Source organism: Thunnus thynnus, chromosome 12 (genome assembly GCF_963924715.1).
Source record: "Thunnus thynnus chromosome 12, fThuThy2.1, whole genome shotgun sequence".
NCBI classification, from domain to species: Eukaryota; Metazoa; Chordata; class Actinopteri; order Scombriformes; family Scombridae; genus Thunnus; species Thunnus thynnus.
Genome location: NC_089528.1, coordinates 8,532,764 through 8,548,265, shown reverse-complemented (window position 1 = coordinate 8,548,265; position 15,502 = coordinate 8,532,764). Strand labels below are relative to the sequence as shown.

Genomic DNA, 15,502 nt, shown 5'->3' with positions numbered 1-15,502 from the left:
TCTAAGTACATACAGGAACACACACTGTCTCTCCAAAACCCCCACCAACATACAAACACACAAACAGACCCACCATGACACACGTTTGTCTTCTCCACGCCCACAGTTCCATCACGGAGAAGCCGGCAGAAAGTGGCTGGATTGGGGGGTTGATAGTTTCTGGGTTCTGGGTCTCAGGAGTCAGGGTGTGAACAGACCTGGTTTGGCCCTTGGCTGCTCTCTCCTTCTCCAAACATTCTTTCACGTTTCTCTACCCCAACAATCCACCATTTGCATATTTACACAGCATGTTCCACACAACTTTGCCCGCAAACTGCATTTAAAGACAATTGGCAGGATTTGTATCAACATGATGTTTGACTTAACGTTCAAGTAACTGAGGCAGTAATTTATCCTTTTCTTAACCTTATGGTGTACATTGAATTGTCCTACATAGCAAACAGCACTGACTGGCATGGTACAGAAGCTGATGTAGATGTATACTGTAGCAGTCTCTATAATCTAATACCTTCCTCTACCTTCCCTGGCTATCACTCCTGTGTTTTGATCTCATCTGAAACACACTTTCTGACAGAAATGTAATAATTTAAAAGCATAGGCACAGTTCTTGATGTATAAGACTCGCTGTCTTCCCTCTCAGTTTTAGAATATTTATCCTGGATTGATAGCACAAGGAGAGCTTTCAGTCTGGCATAGCTTCTACTAACATTTGGGAAGAACAAAGAAAATATGCTTTCATTATGAGTGTGAAAGTGTGTGTGTAGTTCAGCCATGGAAATACTTCAAGGGAAAAATGTTGAACCAAGCTCAAACTAAGACCCTCAAACTGCCTATGAGAACACAAAACAAAAGGTATGTGAGCTGGATTCCCCGTATCAGTGCATGTGTGTGTGTGTTAACACCAAGGTCCATAGGTGTGTGAGTGTGCACGTTCAAGTATAGTAGTATTTTGCCTAATTTGAGGAGCTGTTTTTGGTCATGCACCGTTGATATCGCACTTCAAGGAATGGTTGATAATTGACACAAAAATGCAACTCATCTCTCATTTTCACATATGCACAAATGTCATACACTTGCATAAGCATGGACAGACTTGCACAGACAACATACATACATACACACACACACACACACACACACAAGTTGAGCAGCAGCAGAAGGTGAGCAGACGTGGCCAGCAGAAGGAATTCATCAGACTGACGTACCATGGACTCTGGAGCATTTCTTTCATCTATTTCCCACTCAGTTCCACATGAGGAGACACTTAAATTTTCTTGCTGTCGGTGTCATAGTCCTACTCTGTTAATGTACCTCCCCTTTACTGCTTGTCTGACAATGTGATGACAAATATATGGGACCAGAGTACAAGATAAACAATGATTTATCAACCACAGACACACATATGGCGTGCGGTTTGGTTAGTGCCAAATATTCCAAATGTGACAACAGTCAACATGTAGCTTACATCAGGTAAATGTGCAGCTGCTTGCAGTTTGTCATCAAGGGTTAATGTGTGAAAATAAAGCCAGAATCATACTCTAAAACAGACACGCAGTATTATGGCTGAAGCTCTGTAATATTTTCATTGTAATTATTATTGATTTACTAATTCTTTTCTTAATTAATCTATTAATCGTTTAGTCTATAAAATGTTAAAAAATAGGAAAAATGCCCATCATTGTTTCCACGAGCCCAAAGTGACTTCCTGAAATTGCTTGTTTTGTCTGTTCAAAACCCAAACATATTCAATTTACTATCATAAAAGACTAGGACAACCACCGTATCCAGAGAAACCAGACATTTTGCGTTTTGCTTGAAAAATAACTTAAATAATCAATCAATTATCGAAATGTTGCAAATACATTTTCTGTTGATAAACTAAATTAATTGACAAATCACTTCAGCTTCACACAGTATACGTGTGAACTTACTAAATCTGTATCTGGTTTTAAATAAAGACAAACTTAACATAAAGTCAGGAAACAGGGGGAGTTGGCTGCTTCCCCCTGTGGTCATGGTGATCCCCTGACTTTTCCTCCAGAGCCACCATGATGTTGACATTTGTGGTTCAGAGTAAAATATCTTATTATTCTTAATAATTATTCAATGGATTGTTATGGAATTTGCTACATACATTCAGCGTCCCTAGAGAATGAATTCTAATGACGTTAAGAGTACTGTTGTTAAACCTCTACTTCAGCAACCTCACCTTGATCCAGGGTTTCTTAATAACTACTGACCAGTTTCTCAGTGTGGCTTTTAACACCACCGATCACTGTATACTCTGGAAAATCACTTTGGTGCCTCTGGCCTGGCTTTGGGTTCTAGTCTTACTTATCTGAAAGAACACAGTCTGTCTCCTGTAGTGACACTACATCTACATTTTCTGAAATATGTACCTCAAGGCTCTGTTCTTGGCCCTCTGCTTTCCTCTCTTTATATTTCACCTCTTGGCCAAATTATACACAGTCATGAAATTCATTTTGATTGCTACATGGATGGTACTCAGCTGTATGTGCCTAGAAAGGCTGACGATCAGACCCAAATTATTAAATTTGAGGCTTACATGGCTACTGGGCAAAATTGGATGTCATATGATTTCCTGCTTCTAAATTCTGATAAAGCTGAGATGCTGGACAGTTTGATCAAGTGACAGTAACTCTCAACAGCTGTGTAATTTCACAAAGTGTGACAGCTGAGAATCTCAGTGTTATATTTGATACTAACTTCTCTTTTGATCATCACACTCTGTACTGTTACATTATGTTTTCAGGCCTGCCATGAACTAGTACTAAAAGTCTTCAGATGGTTTAAAATCCTGCAGCTAGAATCTTAATTAAAACATGAAAATGTGATCATATTGCACCAAGTCTCCCTTCACTGGCTCCCTATCCATGTTAGATCAAACTTGCTTCTGATGATGATGATAAAATCTTAAATGGGCACACCCCATCATACCTGTCTGATCTCCTTAAACCTTATATTCCATCCTGAACTCTCTGCTCTCAGAATTCAGGGCTCCTGTGTGTACCCAAACTTAAAAAGAAGTCAGCAGGCGACAGCTCCTTTTCCTATCGGACCCTCTTTCTCTGGAATAATCTCCCTGCTGAAATCAAACAATCTGATTTAAAACTCATCTTTCTTATTATTTGATTACTTCAGGCCTTTGTTCCTGTTGTTCACCCGGCAGGTTGGTCTCAGTCTCAATGAATTTATTCAGCCTTAGTAATTACAAAACCATGACTGTCCTGTTGACGAGATTATTGTAAACCTCCTGATAACTGTTCCATCTCTAACCCTCTATTTGTTTGTTGCCTCACAAGCACATGAGAGTCCAAGCTGTGTCCTTATCTCTCTCGATCTCTCCCTCTTCTCCCTCTCTCTCCCTATTTTCTTCTCCTTGTCTTGTTTTCTCTCAGAATTCTCTGTACTGGACCATCAGCCATCCTGGGACCGTTCTCCTTCCCTTGGCTGTCTGTGCCATTTCCAGATGGTCTATTCTGTACACACGACATCTATTGCATGTCTGTCCATCCAGAGAGTTGGGGAGAGTTTTTCCTTATCCAAATCAAGGGTCCAAGTATAGTGGGTGTCTTATGCTGTAGATTGTAAAGCCCCTTGGGGCAAATTTGTGATTTGTGATATTTTGAAATATTTTTGATCCCCTGTTTTCATCTAGCAAATGTTAGCATGCTAACACGCTAAACTAAACTGTGAACATGGTAAACATACCTGCTAAACATCAACATGCTAGCATTGTCATTGTGAGCATTTTGGCATGCTGATGTTAGCATTTAGCTTAAAGTACAGCTGTGTCAGCACAGACTAGCATGGCTGTAGACTCTTCAGTCTTTATAGAAAGTGAGAGAAAGGTCAAGTACCTGACAATATTTGGATGCAGCCTTGTATAATTTCCAGTACAAGTCATCAGAAACACAGCAGAAAAAAGGTCACCATTTCTGACACTGATCATCAGAAAATGTGACGCTACTGTACCTGAGAATAACTTCACACTTTATGGTGGTCACATAATATGATATAATATATGTAACATATGGCTCCAGCTACAAATTAACCATACTGATGTGAGAGTATTGATCTTCTAACTCCTGGCAAGAAAGTGAATAAGCATATATTTCCCAAAATGTTGAATTACTCCTTTAAATTTGGGTTCACTGCATTACGTGCAAATAAACAGTAACTTCACAATAATAATACCACCCTCCCTCTCTCTCATTCAAACACACACACACACACAACCTCACATATTGTAATAGTCAGACTCTGTCCCCTGCAACTTTATAAAACCATTATGGGAGTTAACTTCATTTTGAGCCAAACCAGCACATTCTTGAAGCTGCCTGCTATTGCAGCAATGAAAATCTGACAAAAACAAATGAAGTAATGGAGGGGAGCCATGACTTACTCCTGATTCATGACATGACTTTATTAGTGCAATTCCACCCATTGATATGAGATGTACAGTAGTATAGTAGTAGTGTAATAGTGTAAATAGTGTAAAATACTCAAAACCAAATTTAAAACAAAAAAACAAAAAAACAAGTGACTCTATAACATTTATATATACAATACTTTGCCAAAATGTGTCTATTTTCTGAAATTCTACATCAGTTTCTACGCTCTTCAGTGTGGCTAAATAGAGTCTTGTGACAGCAAAGAACATATTTTATACTGAGTTTTGTCAAAGACCTGATCATGCTACATGGTCCATTTTTATCTCTGCATTTGTGTACATATGACCATTAAGCACAACATGACTCCTATATGAAGTTCACAGGGAGGGTAGTTATGCAACCATTACAGTAGTGACAGTACACAGAGACAGCAGGCCTGGCTGCAGAAGGCCCCATTCTCATGAGAGAGCTGATGATATCCAAGAAACATGGCGACAGGGATCACATAGCCTATAACAGGTCCCCCCTCAGTACCACTGAGCCACACTTTGGGATGGGTGATCGTGTAAGCTTGTTTCTATTACATTTGTTGTTCATTAAAACAGAAAGGAGGGGAGAGGAAGGAAAGGAAATGAAAGGATGGATCAGACTTGTTGCTGAGGGTGTTGGTGCAGAGTTTTACCACTAGGGAGCATCAGGGACTGGATAAAGGACTGACTTCTGTTTTACTTCATGTCTTCCCATGTATGTGCCTCCTATCTGTCTGTGTGTCTCTTAACGAGCCTTTTTTTGGTCCTTTTGTCCATACTTTTGGCTCTAACTTCCAGTCTACATTTGTCTTATGTGTACAAGGCAACAAATAGAAGTTCAAAATATTGAAAATCAACGGCTGAATGATTTAATATGATATTTAGTGTAATCATCAAACACATACGTGACGTATCCACCCTCATATAAACCACACGGCTGTTTGCAGATCAGTTGCTTGGCTCTCTACTGCTTTACATTGCAAATACGCCCGTGTTTACATTTGCTCCTCACTGACAATGGTCACTATGGGTTACCTTGACTCACAACACAGGTAACCAATCAGAACTCACAGGGGGGGCAGTTCAAGGGAAAAAAAAGAGGAAGCAAGAACTGACAAGGACTGAAGGGAAGAAAAAAAACCCAACACGATCTACACTGATCTGAAGTCTGTGTGGTACTTTCCTTGGAAATTTGCAAAAGAAAACTGATCCCAGGTCTGTAAGCAGATGAAGGTTCTATGTTTGCCAGAAGAGATGAGAACAATTTCCGTTTCTCTTTTGGAGCCTCCAGCCAGCTGCTGCTCTGCCACATACAAACACAAGCTATAAACACAAGGTAAGCCCGCTGCTTCTCATTTCATATAGTAGGCCTGCTACTCTGAATAATGACAAATACTTAAAACAACAAGAGAAAAGGCTACTGGCCTTTCTCGTGACTGTACGTTGCATGACATGTGCTGAAGGGAAAGTGAAAGTATTTTCAAGAGAGTGTGTGTCAGCATAGCGGTTCGAGGCACCAAGTCTGTTTTAACACAAGAAAATGTTTATTAAAAATTACCTGTATATGACGATTTAAAGTATATACTTTAAACGACAGCTAAACCACACAAACACATCTGCGGGAACGTCGTAAAAAAAAAAGAGGTGTTGTGACCAACACCACAATTCCCCGACTCCCAATGTCCCCCTCTCCATGCACACCATAATTCACTGTGCTCATTTAACAAGGCCCGGTTACCCCAAGCAACAAGAGGGGCTTATCAGCTGCTCCCTCACTTGCCATACTGTTATCAGCCTGGCCTAGTTCACACACACACACATACGCACACACACAGTGCCCCTCTCTGTCAAACACACACACACACACACACAAACACACTCTTTCTATCTCGGTCTCTGACTCTCACACACACATACGCAAACTGGGGAATGAATGTTATGGGGGCTTATCAGTGTCCTTAGGGGCCTGGCAGCCACTTCACAGACTCAGATCCCAGTACCGAGGCCACAGAGACAAACCTATGTGACCAGAGTACTGATGAACAAAGGCTCTATACTGTTAAAGACTCCTCTATATAGGAGTGACAGGCTGCAGGGCACGCTGACAATGAATATACACATGGCACAATGGCAGTCAGCAAAGAAAGAAAAACGTGGGAAATACAGATCTAAACTGCGGCGACCTTTTATGATCCTCTTCGCTTCAGCAAAACACAAAATGCAATCTGCATTCTTCATCTTTTGTACTGCATTCACTGCCAATAAAATAAGCATGGTTCCTTGCCATTCTATAATACACTCAGAGCCTGATTTTCAGGTTAGGACATGGAAAGTAGCTGTTCTTTAATTATGTTCAATCTGAATTATAACTTGAAAAGACAATCAGAGCGGGTGTATGAAAAAAAAAAAGCCAACTCAGTAAAATCTGTGATTTATTGTTTGATCTGAAAAATGTCAGAAAATAGCTCACAGTGCCGTCTTCAAATAGCTTTTTTTAACCGACCAATAGTTTAAAACTCAAACAGCAAATATTCACATTTACGACATTTAAGAATATTCACATTTTTGCTTGAAGATGATTCTTATAACTTATCAGTCATCAAAATTGTAGCTGATTAATCGTCGATTGATAAACAAATCAATCAACTAATATTCTCTATAAGCTCTACTCTCTCCTACAATCAAGATTTACATACTGCGCTATTCTACTACACACTATTTCTCCTCACTGACTTGAAAATCTTACACGGCTTTAACGAGTAAACCAGCCTCCATTTCACTCATGTCCCTCCTAAATCATCGAGCACCAAACAACTGCAAACATCAGAGGAAGTCGAAAATGAGAAGGCCATTGCTGGCAGAGATGTTGGCAGCGGTTTGGCACAGGAACTCAGGAAGCGGTGCCTCCTAACTGAGCTGTGCTTCCTGTGTGATAACTGACCCAAACATGTTGTGCCTCCATGACACACACATACACACACACAGACAAAGAAGCGCACTCACGTTCTCTCTCTCTCTCTCTCTCACTCTCTCTCTTTGGCAGCCGCGGTATAAAAAACTCAGGAACTGTGAGACTACTAAAGCTGTTTCAACCAAACTGAGGATTAATAGGATTAAAATGTTGGAGCTCAGTGATTAGAATTAATGCCTCGGAAGCGTTTTTTTTTTTTTTTTTTTCACAGTATGAAATCTAGTGTACACAAAACTTAAATGCTGGCGTGATCTTCAGCAGAGAGAGGCTAAAGGTAAGTGCAGGTGTGCCAACTGTATTTAAATTTGACACTCGCAAGTAGGAGGCCGCTGTACAACAGCAACAGAAGAGACTATAGTCGCTCAGCAGTTAATTTTAACCTCAGAATTAGTTAAACATGGAGGACAGAGGAGCAGGGATGGTCAAGGGACTCGGGCAGGGAAATTAGAGGAAAGACTGGAACGATTTTAAGGAATTAACGGTGATGTGACGGCCAGAGGACAAGAGAGGAGGCAAAGAAAAACATGTGAGGGGGAGGGAATGAGAGGGAGTAACGGAGAGTAGGTGGCTTTGTAGTTTTGTTCTAAAAGTCCCCTTCATAGTCATGCTGTAAGGAATGTGCACGTAACGGCCCTGAAACCTTGAACATTGTGCAAAGACATGATGTTTCAAGTTCAACACCAGCTGCCTCCCCCCTTCTCGCACCACACACACACACACACACACACACACACACACACACACACACACACACACACATAGCCCAGGCACACATTGCAGTGCAAACGCTTCCTTCCTGTTGCTGGTTTAGCCTCTTTTAGAAGCAAGATAAGAGCAAAAGAGTGAGATATATGAAAGAGGGAAGCAAACAGCGCTATTTTCTCTGCGTCTCAGATCAGCATGTCTCTGACCACATTTTATTATTTGGACTTTTTACTAAAAACTGTTCACCACCTGACTTCCACCACAGGTGTGGTATTTTCAGTGTGTGATTCGCCCCCCCTCCCTCACACACATATTTTGCTCCTGTTTCTCTCTTACCACAGGACAGTTAAACAGCCCCCACTTCCTCATCGAGAGTCGAGAGCAGAGCAAGTGAACGCTATTTCCTGTGACGCCTCTGTGTCTCTGGTCAATTAGTATACTCACATCACTCTTCCACTGTTGAGTTACGCTGCATGGAAAGACGCCGGCCCGGCTTCATCGTATCCTGGGGGACGTTCTCATCCGACCGACTGGTAGATCTACACAGTCAGCTGCTGTTCATCAGATTTACTCCAAAAACTGGATCTGCCAGGACACAAAAACACACGTCAGACCTGTGCAGTTATTAATAGTCTTCAGAGGAAAGCTGTGATGCTGTTGTCATACAGTTAAGAGTCGCATGTGTGTTTGGGACATTCAGCCATGCTACAGCAGTCAGAGCTCATCTTTGACTTCGCCAGTGACCATATTAACCTGTCAGGGGTGAGTACACGTCGAGCAGTGTTTCATTTTGCAGTTGATTTAGTTCAGTGCGCATGTCGAAACTGAGTTAGCTTGTGATGCAAGACAAATTTGAGAGGAACCTGATGAGAAATTGTAATCTGATCTAATCTAATGTTCTTGTGTGTGTGTTGCAGTTTGGAAGTCACTCAGATTACCCCGCGGTGATCGTGGAGCAGGTCCCCCATCCACACCTGCTGTCATATTCAGGTCTAGCGTGTGAACAGTCACAGACAGAGGATGTTCACCAGCAGCTGTTCAAAGGTCAGTGCACACACAATCAACACACACACACACACACACACACACACACACATAAAAGGTGCATGCTCCAGCCTTTGTTTGACTGTCACATTTCATGATTGAACTTCATCTGCAGTCTCATCCATCCTCACAGCTATTCAACAGTCTAACCTTTGTGAAGTGATGCTGTCATTCAAATCTTACAAAATTAGCCTAAAAGTTTGAAAATGAGGTACCAAAAAAGAAAGCCTGGCACTGCACATGCGCACTCGCAACACTCGCACATGGACCACCCTCTGTAAAAAATCAGGAAGTGAAACAAAACATTCCTGGCTTGAGCCCTGGGAAAGACAGTTAATGAATCATATTAGGATGTAGACGTGGTCAAATCCGGCTACAGCACATATGCTATAGCTTGTTCCTCACGAGTGCTGGGAATGAGAAGTAAGTTATATTACTGAACGGGGTCGTTTTTTTCCGTCGATATTCAAGGTTGGAGGAGCAGCTGAAGTTAGGCATGGCGAGGCTTGGTTAACTTAGCTAACGGTAACTGCAGCAAAGCAGCACTCGCTGACAAATAGGGAGCGTTTCTTCACTGTTATAACCGCGTTGGGACAGTAACTCACCCGCTTTGTTTCTTAAACATGGCCATTTGTTTTTGACAGGCTGCTTTTCTCGCCGGCACAAAGAGTTTTGAGCTCACGACAGACAGCTGTTAGCTTGCAGATGTTTACTAGCTCATTACCTCACAGCCTGTGCACGTCACAGGAAACAATAGACTCTCTTTTGATCATTTGTTTTGCTGCAGAGACATTCATATGTAGATGTATATCAATGACAGAAGCACATAGCTGCCCATATTGTTTGTGTGGAGATAACATTGTAAGCAGTGGAGCCTCACAGACACGTGTATTTTATAAATGTGTGCTGCAGTTTAATGAAGTGCATAAAATAGTTCATCCTTGTAGATTTGGAGCAAAATGACTATAATAACCATCAAGGTGGCTGCTCAGTCATCCAGTGCATGCACTCTGCTCATTTATCAGCACTGTGTGGGTCATTAAAGGGTTAGTTCACCGAAATTACAAAGAACTTTTCCTCTCTTACCTCTTACTGGTTCTATACATGCAGATAGTTTAGTTTTATTTGTCAGAGTTTTTAGATATCCATCTCTGAAATGTCACCCCCGCCCCAATGCAATGGAGGACAATTTAGTTTCATAGTGGTCCTCACAACCAGGGCTACAGTACGCAATATGGATTAAATCCTCTGTAACGATACATGTGACTGTATATCACGCCATCAATATATATCATGATATAATACATTTTCTGGAAAATCAGTTGAGAAATTTTTACAGGATGAAGTAACAATTTATTATTATGAATATCTGTTCTTGGCTGTTCCAGCAAATTCAATACCGGACATATCAAGAGACTTCATCACATTACTGGAAAAATCATATAAAAATACAATTTTGACCATAAAGCAGTCCTGCTCATTGATTTCCCACAATGAACTGAACCAGAGATGTTACAGGCATATATACTGCAGTATAAACTGAGTGGCAAAATGTCTGACTGTTGATACATTTTTATCATCTCACTGTATGTAATCGTCGCAAGGCCCGCCCCTACTCACAACATATCAAAATAGTGTTTAAAGATTTCAACAGTAATGTCTCTTATCAGAAACAATGTCCCAGCTACTACAGATAATGGGCCTTTCGTGCAGCAGATGCTTTGACCTGTCATTGCAGGAAAAGCACAGATGTCACTGATAACATTAACGATGGTTCAGTTTTATTCAAGCGTCTCAGTAAGTCATGACAGTGAGCCAGCATACGCAACACCAGGACCCTGAAACTGAAGCAGCTAAATGTAATTCAGCCATCATTATTTTTATTATTTAGACCTGTGCTTTAATACTATGGAATGTCAAAATGTCTGCTGTAAAAAAAGGTCTATTTACCGACCTCGCAGTGAACAGTTTTAAGGTGAGCTACTTGCTACAGAAGAAAAGTTCCTGTCGAGATGGTTCCCAACGTGTCTTGTGTATTATCTAGAGTATTGAGTACCTTGTTTCTGGAAGGAGATGTTGCTGTTGAATTTTTAAAATGTAATATTTCACTACCTTGAACACTTAAAATGAAATTCCTATCGTCCCTATTGTATTGGGATGGCAACAGAATTCTCAGAGGCACAGTATCTTAAAACCTTGTCAAATAAAACCAAAATCTTCATAGTGAGACATCACAAAAGGGAACTGAGAAAAGACTTTTTTTTAAATGTAATTTGGGCAAACCGACCCTTTTTTAAGTTGAGCTTGACCCCCAGTACAGCTCACATTTAATTTTCTTCCTCCTAAATGCCACCCTCCTCCACTTGCTGAAACTTGTTTTTATATGCTACTCCCTTCTCTGTGCTCTGTAGTGGAGCCATGTGAAAGTGGAGACGAAGAGACCATGGAAACACTGGTTGCTGCGGACTCGCTTCTCACCATGGACTGCCCTGACACCCTCTCGCTGGAACAACACTACTGTAAGCACGCAAACAGACACACTCGTGATAACACTACTCACGTGCACACCGATGACGTAACGATGCCCTAGTAAAACCTTACCTGGGCTACTTTTTGATGTAGGACGTTTTCGACCGCGAGAAGTTATTTTTAGACATGTTGGTCACAGCGCTGTTCTCTTTCATTAAGTCTGTTTATGCCCCCTGCAGCCCAGACCTTCTTGCCATCACTGGGTGATGTCATCACTACTCCTGTTACTCAGGTGACTGTGTCAGCAGAGGGGATTGTGGGAGCTGTTGACCAGCCACAGTGGCACTCATTGCACACAAAGAGGCCCGCGGCACAGCTGCAGTCCAAAAAGAGAGGTCAGTCGCTTTATCGGTTATCAGTTCATCTGAAAGTGAAGAATGGCTTGTATGATTTTATAAAATATCTTGCAAATAATGTGATTTTATTCCTCAAATACTCAGGTAGAAAATCTCGACATCGAAGAGCAGAGTCTCCCACACCAGACATTATAGTAAAGAAGGACAAATACAACAAAGGTATGTATTTACACATAACAGTTTCCTCCAGTATATTTGAAAGAACTCAACATGCCTCAGTTGGATTGAGATCAGTTACTTTTACATGTTTTTCTTCTCTTTTTTTTTTTTACAAAAGTCATCTCACCCGTAGTGTTCCCTTTTGTCTTTCCTTTTCCATCGTGTTTCCCGTGTTTGTGCTTTAGGAGGAAACACACTGTACCTGTGGCAGTTCCTGATGGAGTTGCTCCAGGACAGACAAGTCTGCCCCCGCTACATCAAATGGACTAATCCCCAGGCAGGGATCTTCAAGTTGGTCAACTCAAAAGCAGTGGCCAGACTCTGGGGCAAACACAAGAACAAGCCAGATATGAATTATGAGACCATGGGCAGAGCACTCAGGTACAGTACAGAAAGAGGACCACTCAAAAATGTCATCATAACATGCTCGTGATAGATATATCGAAGATATGTGTGTGTAGATCCATGGTTTGTTTTGTTCATGTTGAACCTTTGTGTTAATGTAGGTACTACTACCAGAGAGGCATCCTGAATAAGGTCGAAGGCCAGCGGCTAGTTTACCAGTTCACCACACTTCCCAAAGACATGATTTACATCACAGACGGAGACGGGGCCAAAGAGGAAGACGATCACGACGACAACAGCTGCAACGACGAAGGTCTGAGCGATGACTCTGATGACAGCACAATGTCTTCTAGTGACCAATCAGCGGAGGAGGAAGATTCCATCCCACCAGAGAAGAAGACATCGTTCAGCTCCGTGCGAGCCCCGGCTACTCAGCGGACCAGGCCAGCTCCCAAGCTCTCAGGCCAACGTGACACCGTCCTGCGGTCAGCTAGCACCAGTCTGATCCAGGAGCAGCATTTGCCCATTGTGTCTGCTGAGATGCTGCGGACCCTCCAGAACCTGCCGAAGGTCCAGTCCCTGCAGCCCGCGGGTCACGCCTCAGTCTTCAAAACGGCTCAGCTGCTGGGGAGTCTGTGCGAGCGACAGGCCTCCGCTGACAATAGGGGTGCAGCGGAGACACCCAATGAAAAGTCACACCCAGGACAGAAAACTTCACAAGTGGAGACTCCACAGCTGGTGCGCCTAACGAGCTCCGACCAATAGAACAGACAGACCCACCCCCAAAACACACACATGCACATACACTCCATAGACTCAGGACCAGTTGTAGAGCTGCACTTTGCTGTTGTAGCAAATGTCTGCACACCAGGGCCTATATTTCTTAAGTGTCAAAGAGTGGGAGTATTGATCTAAGATTCTTTTTGTATTTGAATTAGTAACATTATTGGTAACTAGGTCAGTCCTTCCTCCCTGACATCTGAGTTCCGATTGGCAGGAACCAAAGTCTCACAGCCTTCAAGAAGTTTACCTTCTAAGTAGAGGAAGACCGTAAAAACTCAAGTCCTTTATCTCAGCCTTCTGTCATTTTTATGTATCCGTTAATTATACAAGACACCAAAGACAGACATGCACTGGAATCTACAGCCTCTCTGCACCTTCTGCAGACACATTCTCTGCTTGCACTTCAGCTCCAGTGTCATGGAGCTAATTATCCGATCAGCACACTGTGCCCTCTTTCTCTGCCTTTACTCTCATTCTTGCCCACTCTTTCTTTCTTTCTTTCTTTCTTTCTTTTTTTTTGTATTATCACATGCTGAATCATTCCTCTGCCTTGAAAATGACTTTGCACTAATGTTTACCCCTGCTGTATGTTTCTTCTCTTAAGTGCCTGAAGATCTCAGTCCATCCTGTCCCTGCTTCCTCTGTTCCTGGCAATCATGAGGTTATGAGGGAAAACATTCCATATTATTATTTTCTAAGATCACTGAATTATATTTGTATTGTGAATTATTGAAAACAAGGGATCACTGTTATTTCTAGGTTAGTAATGTAGCACTGCTGCTGTTTATATTTGATGTATCTACAGTGGACCTTCCTTTGGTTGACAATCACCAGTGAAACGGTCTTATAGCTGTTTATTTAGCCGCAGTTCCTCCTGTAGAGTCACACTGCTACTATTTAGCCTTTCTGCAATGCACACATTGTGTTTAGTTATTACATTTATGCAAAATGCTTATATGGACCTCTAAAGCCTTGATATCTTTATGTTTTGTGTGTTATGTACTGTATGTCTGTGAACATGCTTGACTTGTGCCTTGTTGCCATTTTCTCCCTCAGGATTGTAAAATTTTGTTTTGCTGCACAGACTATATACTCTATGCAAGGAGTACAATGGCTGGCCCTTTATAATGAAGTAATGCTAAGTGCAGTGTTTTCTATTCAGTTGATCGTAGTTTAGCCTGACAAAGCCAGCCCAAAAAAAAAAAAAAAAATCACTCCACATGAAAACTGAGCTTGTAAGATTTAGGCTGGCATGTGTGAGGCTAACCTTGGTTAAGAGATGCTTATAACTGTGCCTTTGCCCCCAGGGAACCCTATGCAAAACTTGTTTCATTTTATAATGAATTCATTTGAAATCCCCTCACTTTTCTTATCTCGAGGTCTCTTTATACTGTAAGTTTTACTGATATGGATTTTGTTAGCTTTTAGCAGAGGGAGAGGTGGAGTTTTCTGTTGCTTATTCTGGTGTGTTTGCTTTCATACAGTCCAGAGGTGTTGAAAAGATAATGGTCTATTATATGAAATAAACTTAATCATGTCATCATCTGCGTGAAATTTTCACTCATCTGTTCACCCATATTTAGTTTACCAACATCATTGGTGAAAAATGAAATATGTCTATGCAAGTATTGTACGTAAGTACACCGCCAAGTACCATTGCAACACATTTCATAGGGAAATATTGTAACATTTTACCATCATATATTTATTTGACAGCTATATTTACTAGTTACTCTGGGAATTAAGATTTATTCACAAAACATAATCAGGAAGATTTCTATAGCTGAAACTACCCAGGACATTGAGTAGGTAAAATTAGCTGCAACATTAAAATCTGCCTACACAGTAATGCAGCAGTAATAATTATCCAGTTAGATAGTTCGATAGATATACTTTATTAACCCCAAGGGAAATTAAAGTAAGCAGCCACTTGACATAAATTGTAATACAAAAACAGTGAGGTAGGTAAAATAAACAAATACAATTACAGGCTGACATATATGCAATAATGAAATCAGATGCATAATCATATGCAATAATTAAATCACCTAGCTCAAAAAAAAAAAAAAAAAAAAAATATATATATATATATATATATATATATATATATATATATGAAATAGAATAGAATAAAGACTAGAGATATAAATATGATATACTATTACT

At 41.1% G+C, this 15,502-nt stretch overlaps 1 protein-coding gene across 2 annotated transcripts; it reads left to right on the top strand.

Moving 5' to 3' along the window:
* The first annotated feature begins 8,702 nt into the window (after nucleotides 1-8,702).
* LOC137193783 (ETS-related transcription factor Elf-1-like) lies at nucleotides 8,703-14,879 on the top strand. Of its 2 annotated transcripts, XM_067605151.1 has the most exons (7): nucleotides 8,703-8,882; nucleotides 9,038-9,164; nucleotides 11,576-11,683; nucleotides 11,873-12,028; nucleotides 12,134-12,208; nucleotides 12,394-12,589; nucleotides 12,715-14,879. In XM_067605151.1, the coding sequence occupies exons 1-7, from the start codon at nucleotides 8,823-8,825 to the stop codon at nucleotides 13,316-13,318; spliced, it is 1,326 nt and encodes a 441-aa protein (XP_067461252.1). In that variant the 5' UTR covers nucleotides 8,703-8,822; the 3' UTR covers nucleotides 13,319-14,879. The 2 variants fall into 2 exon arrangements, with proteins under 2 accessions (XP_067461252.1, XP_067461253.1); XM_067605152.1 differs by lacking the exons at nucleotides 8,703-8,882; nucleotides 9,038-9,164 and adding an exon at nucleotides 9,229-9,587.
* The last annotated feature ends 623 nt before the right edge of the window (nucleotides 14,880-15,502 follow it).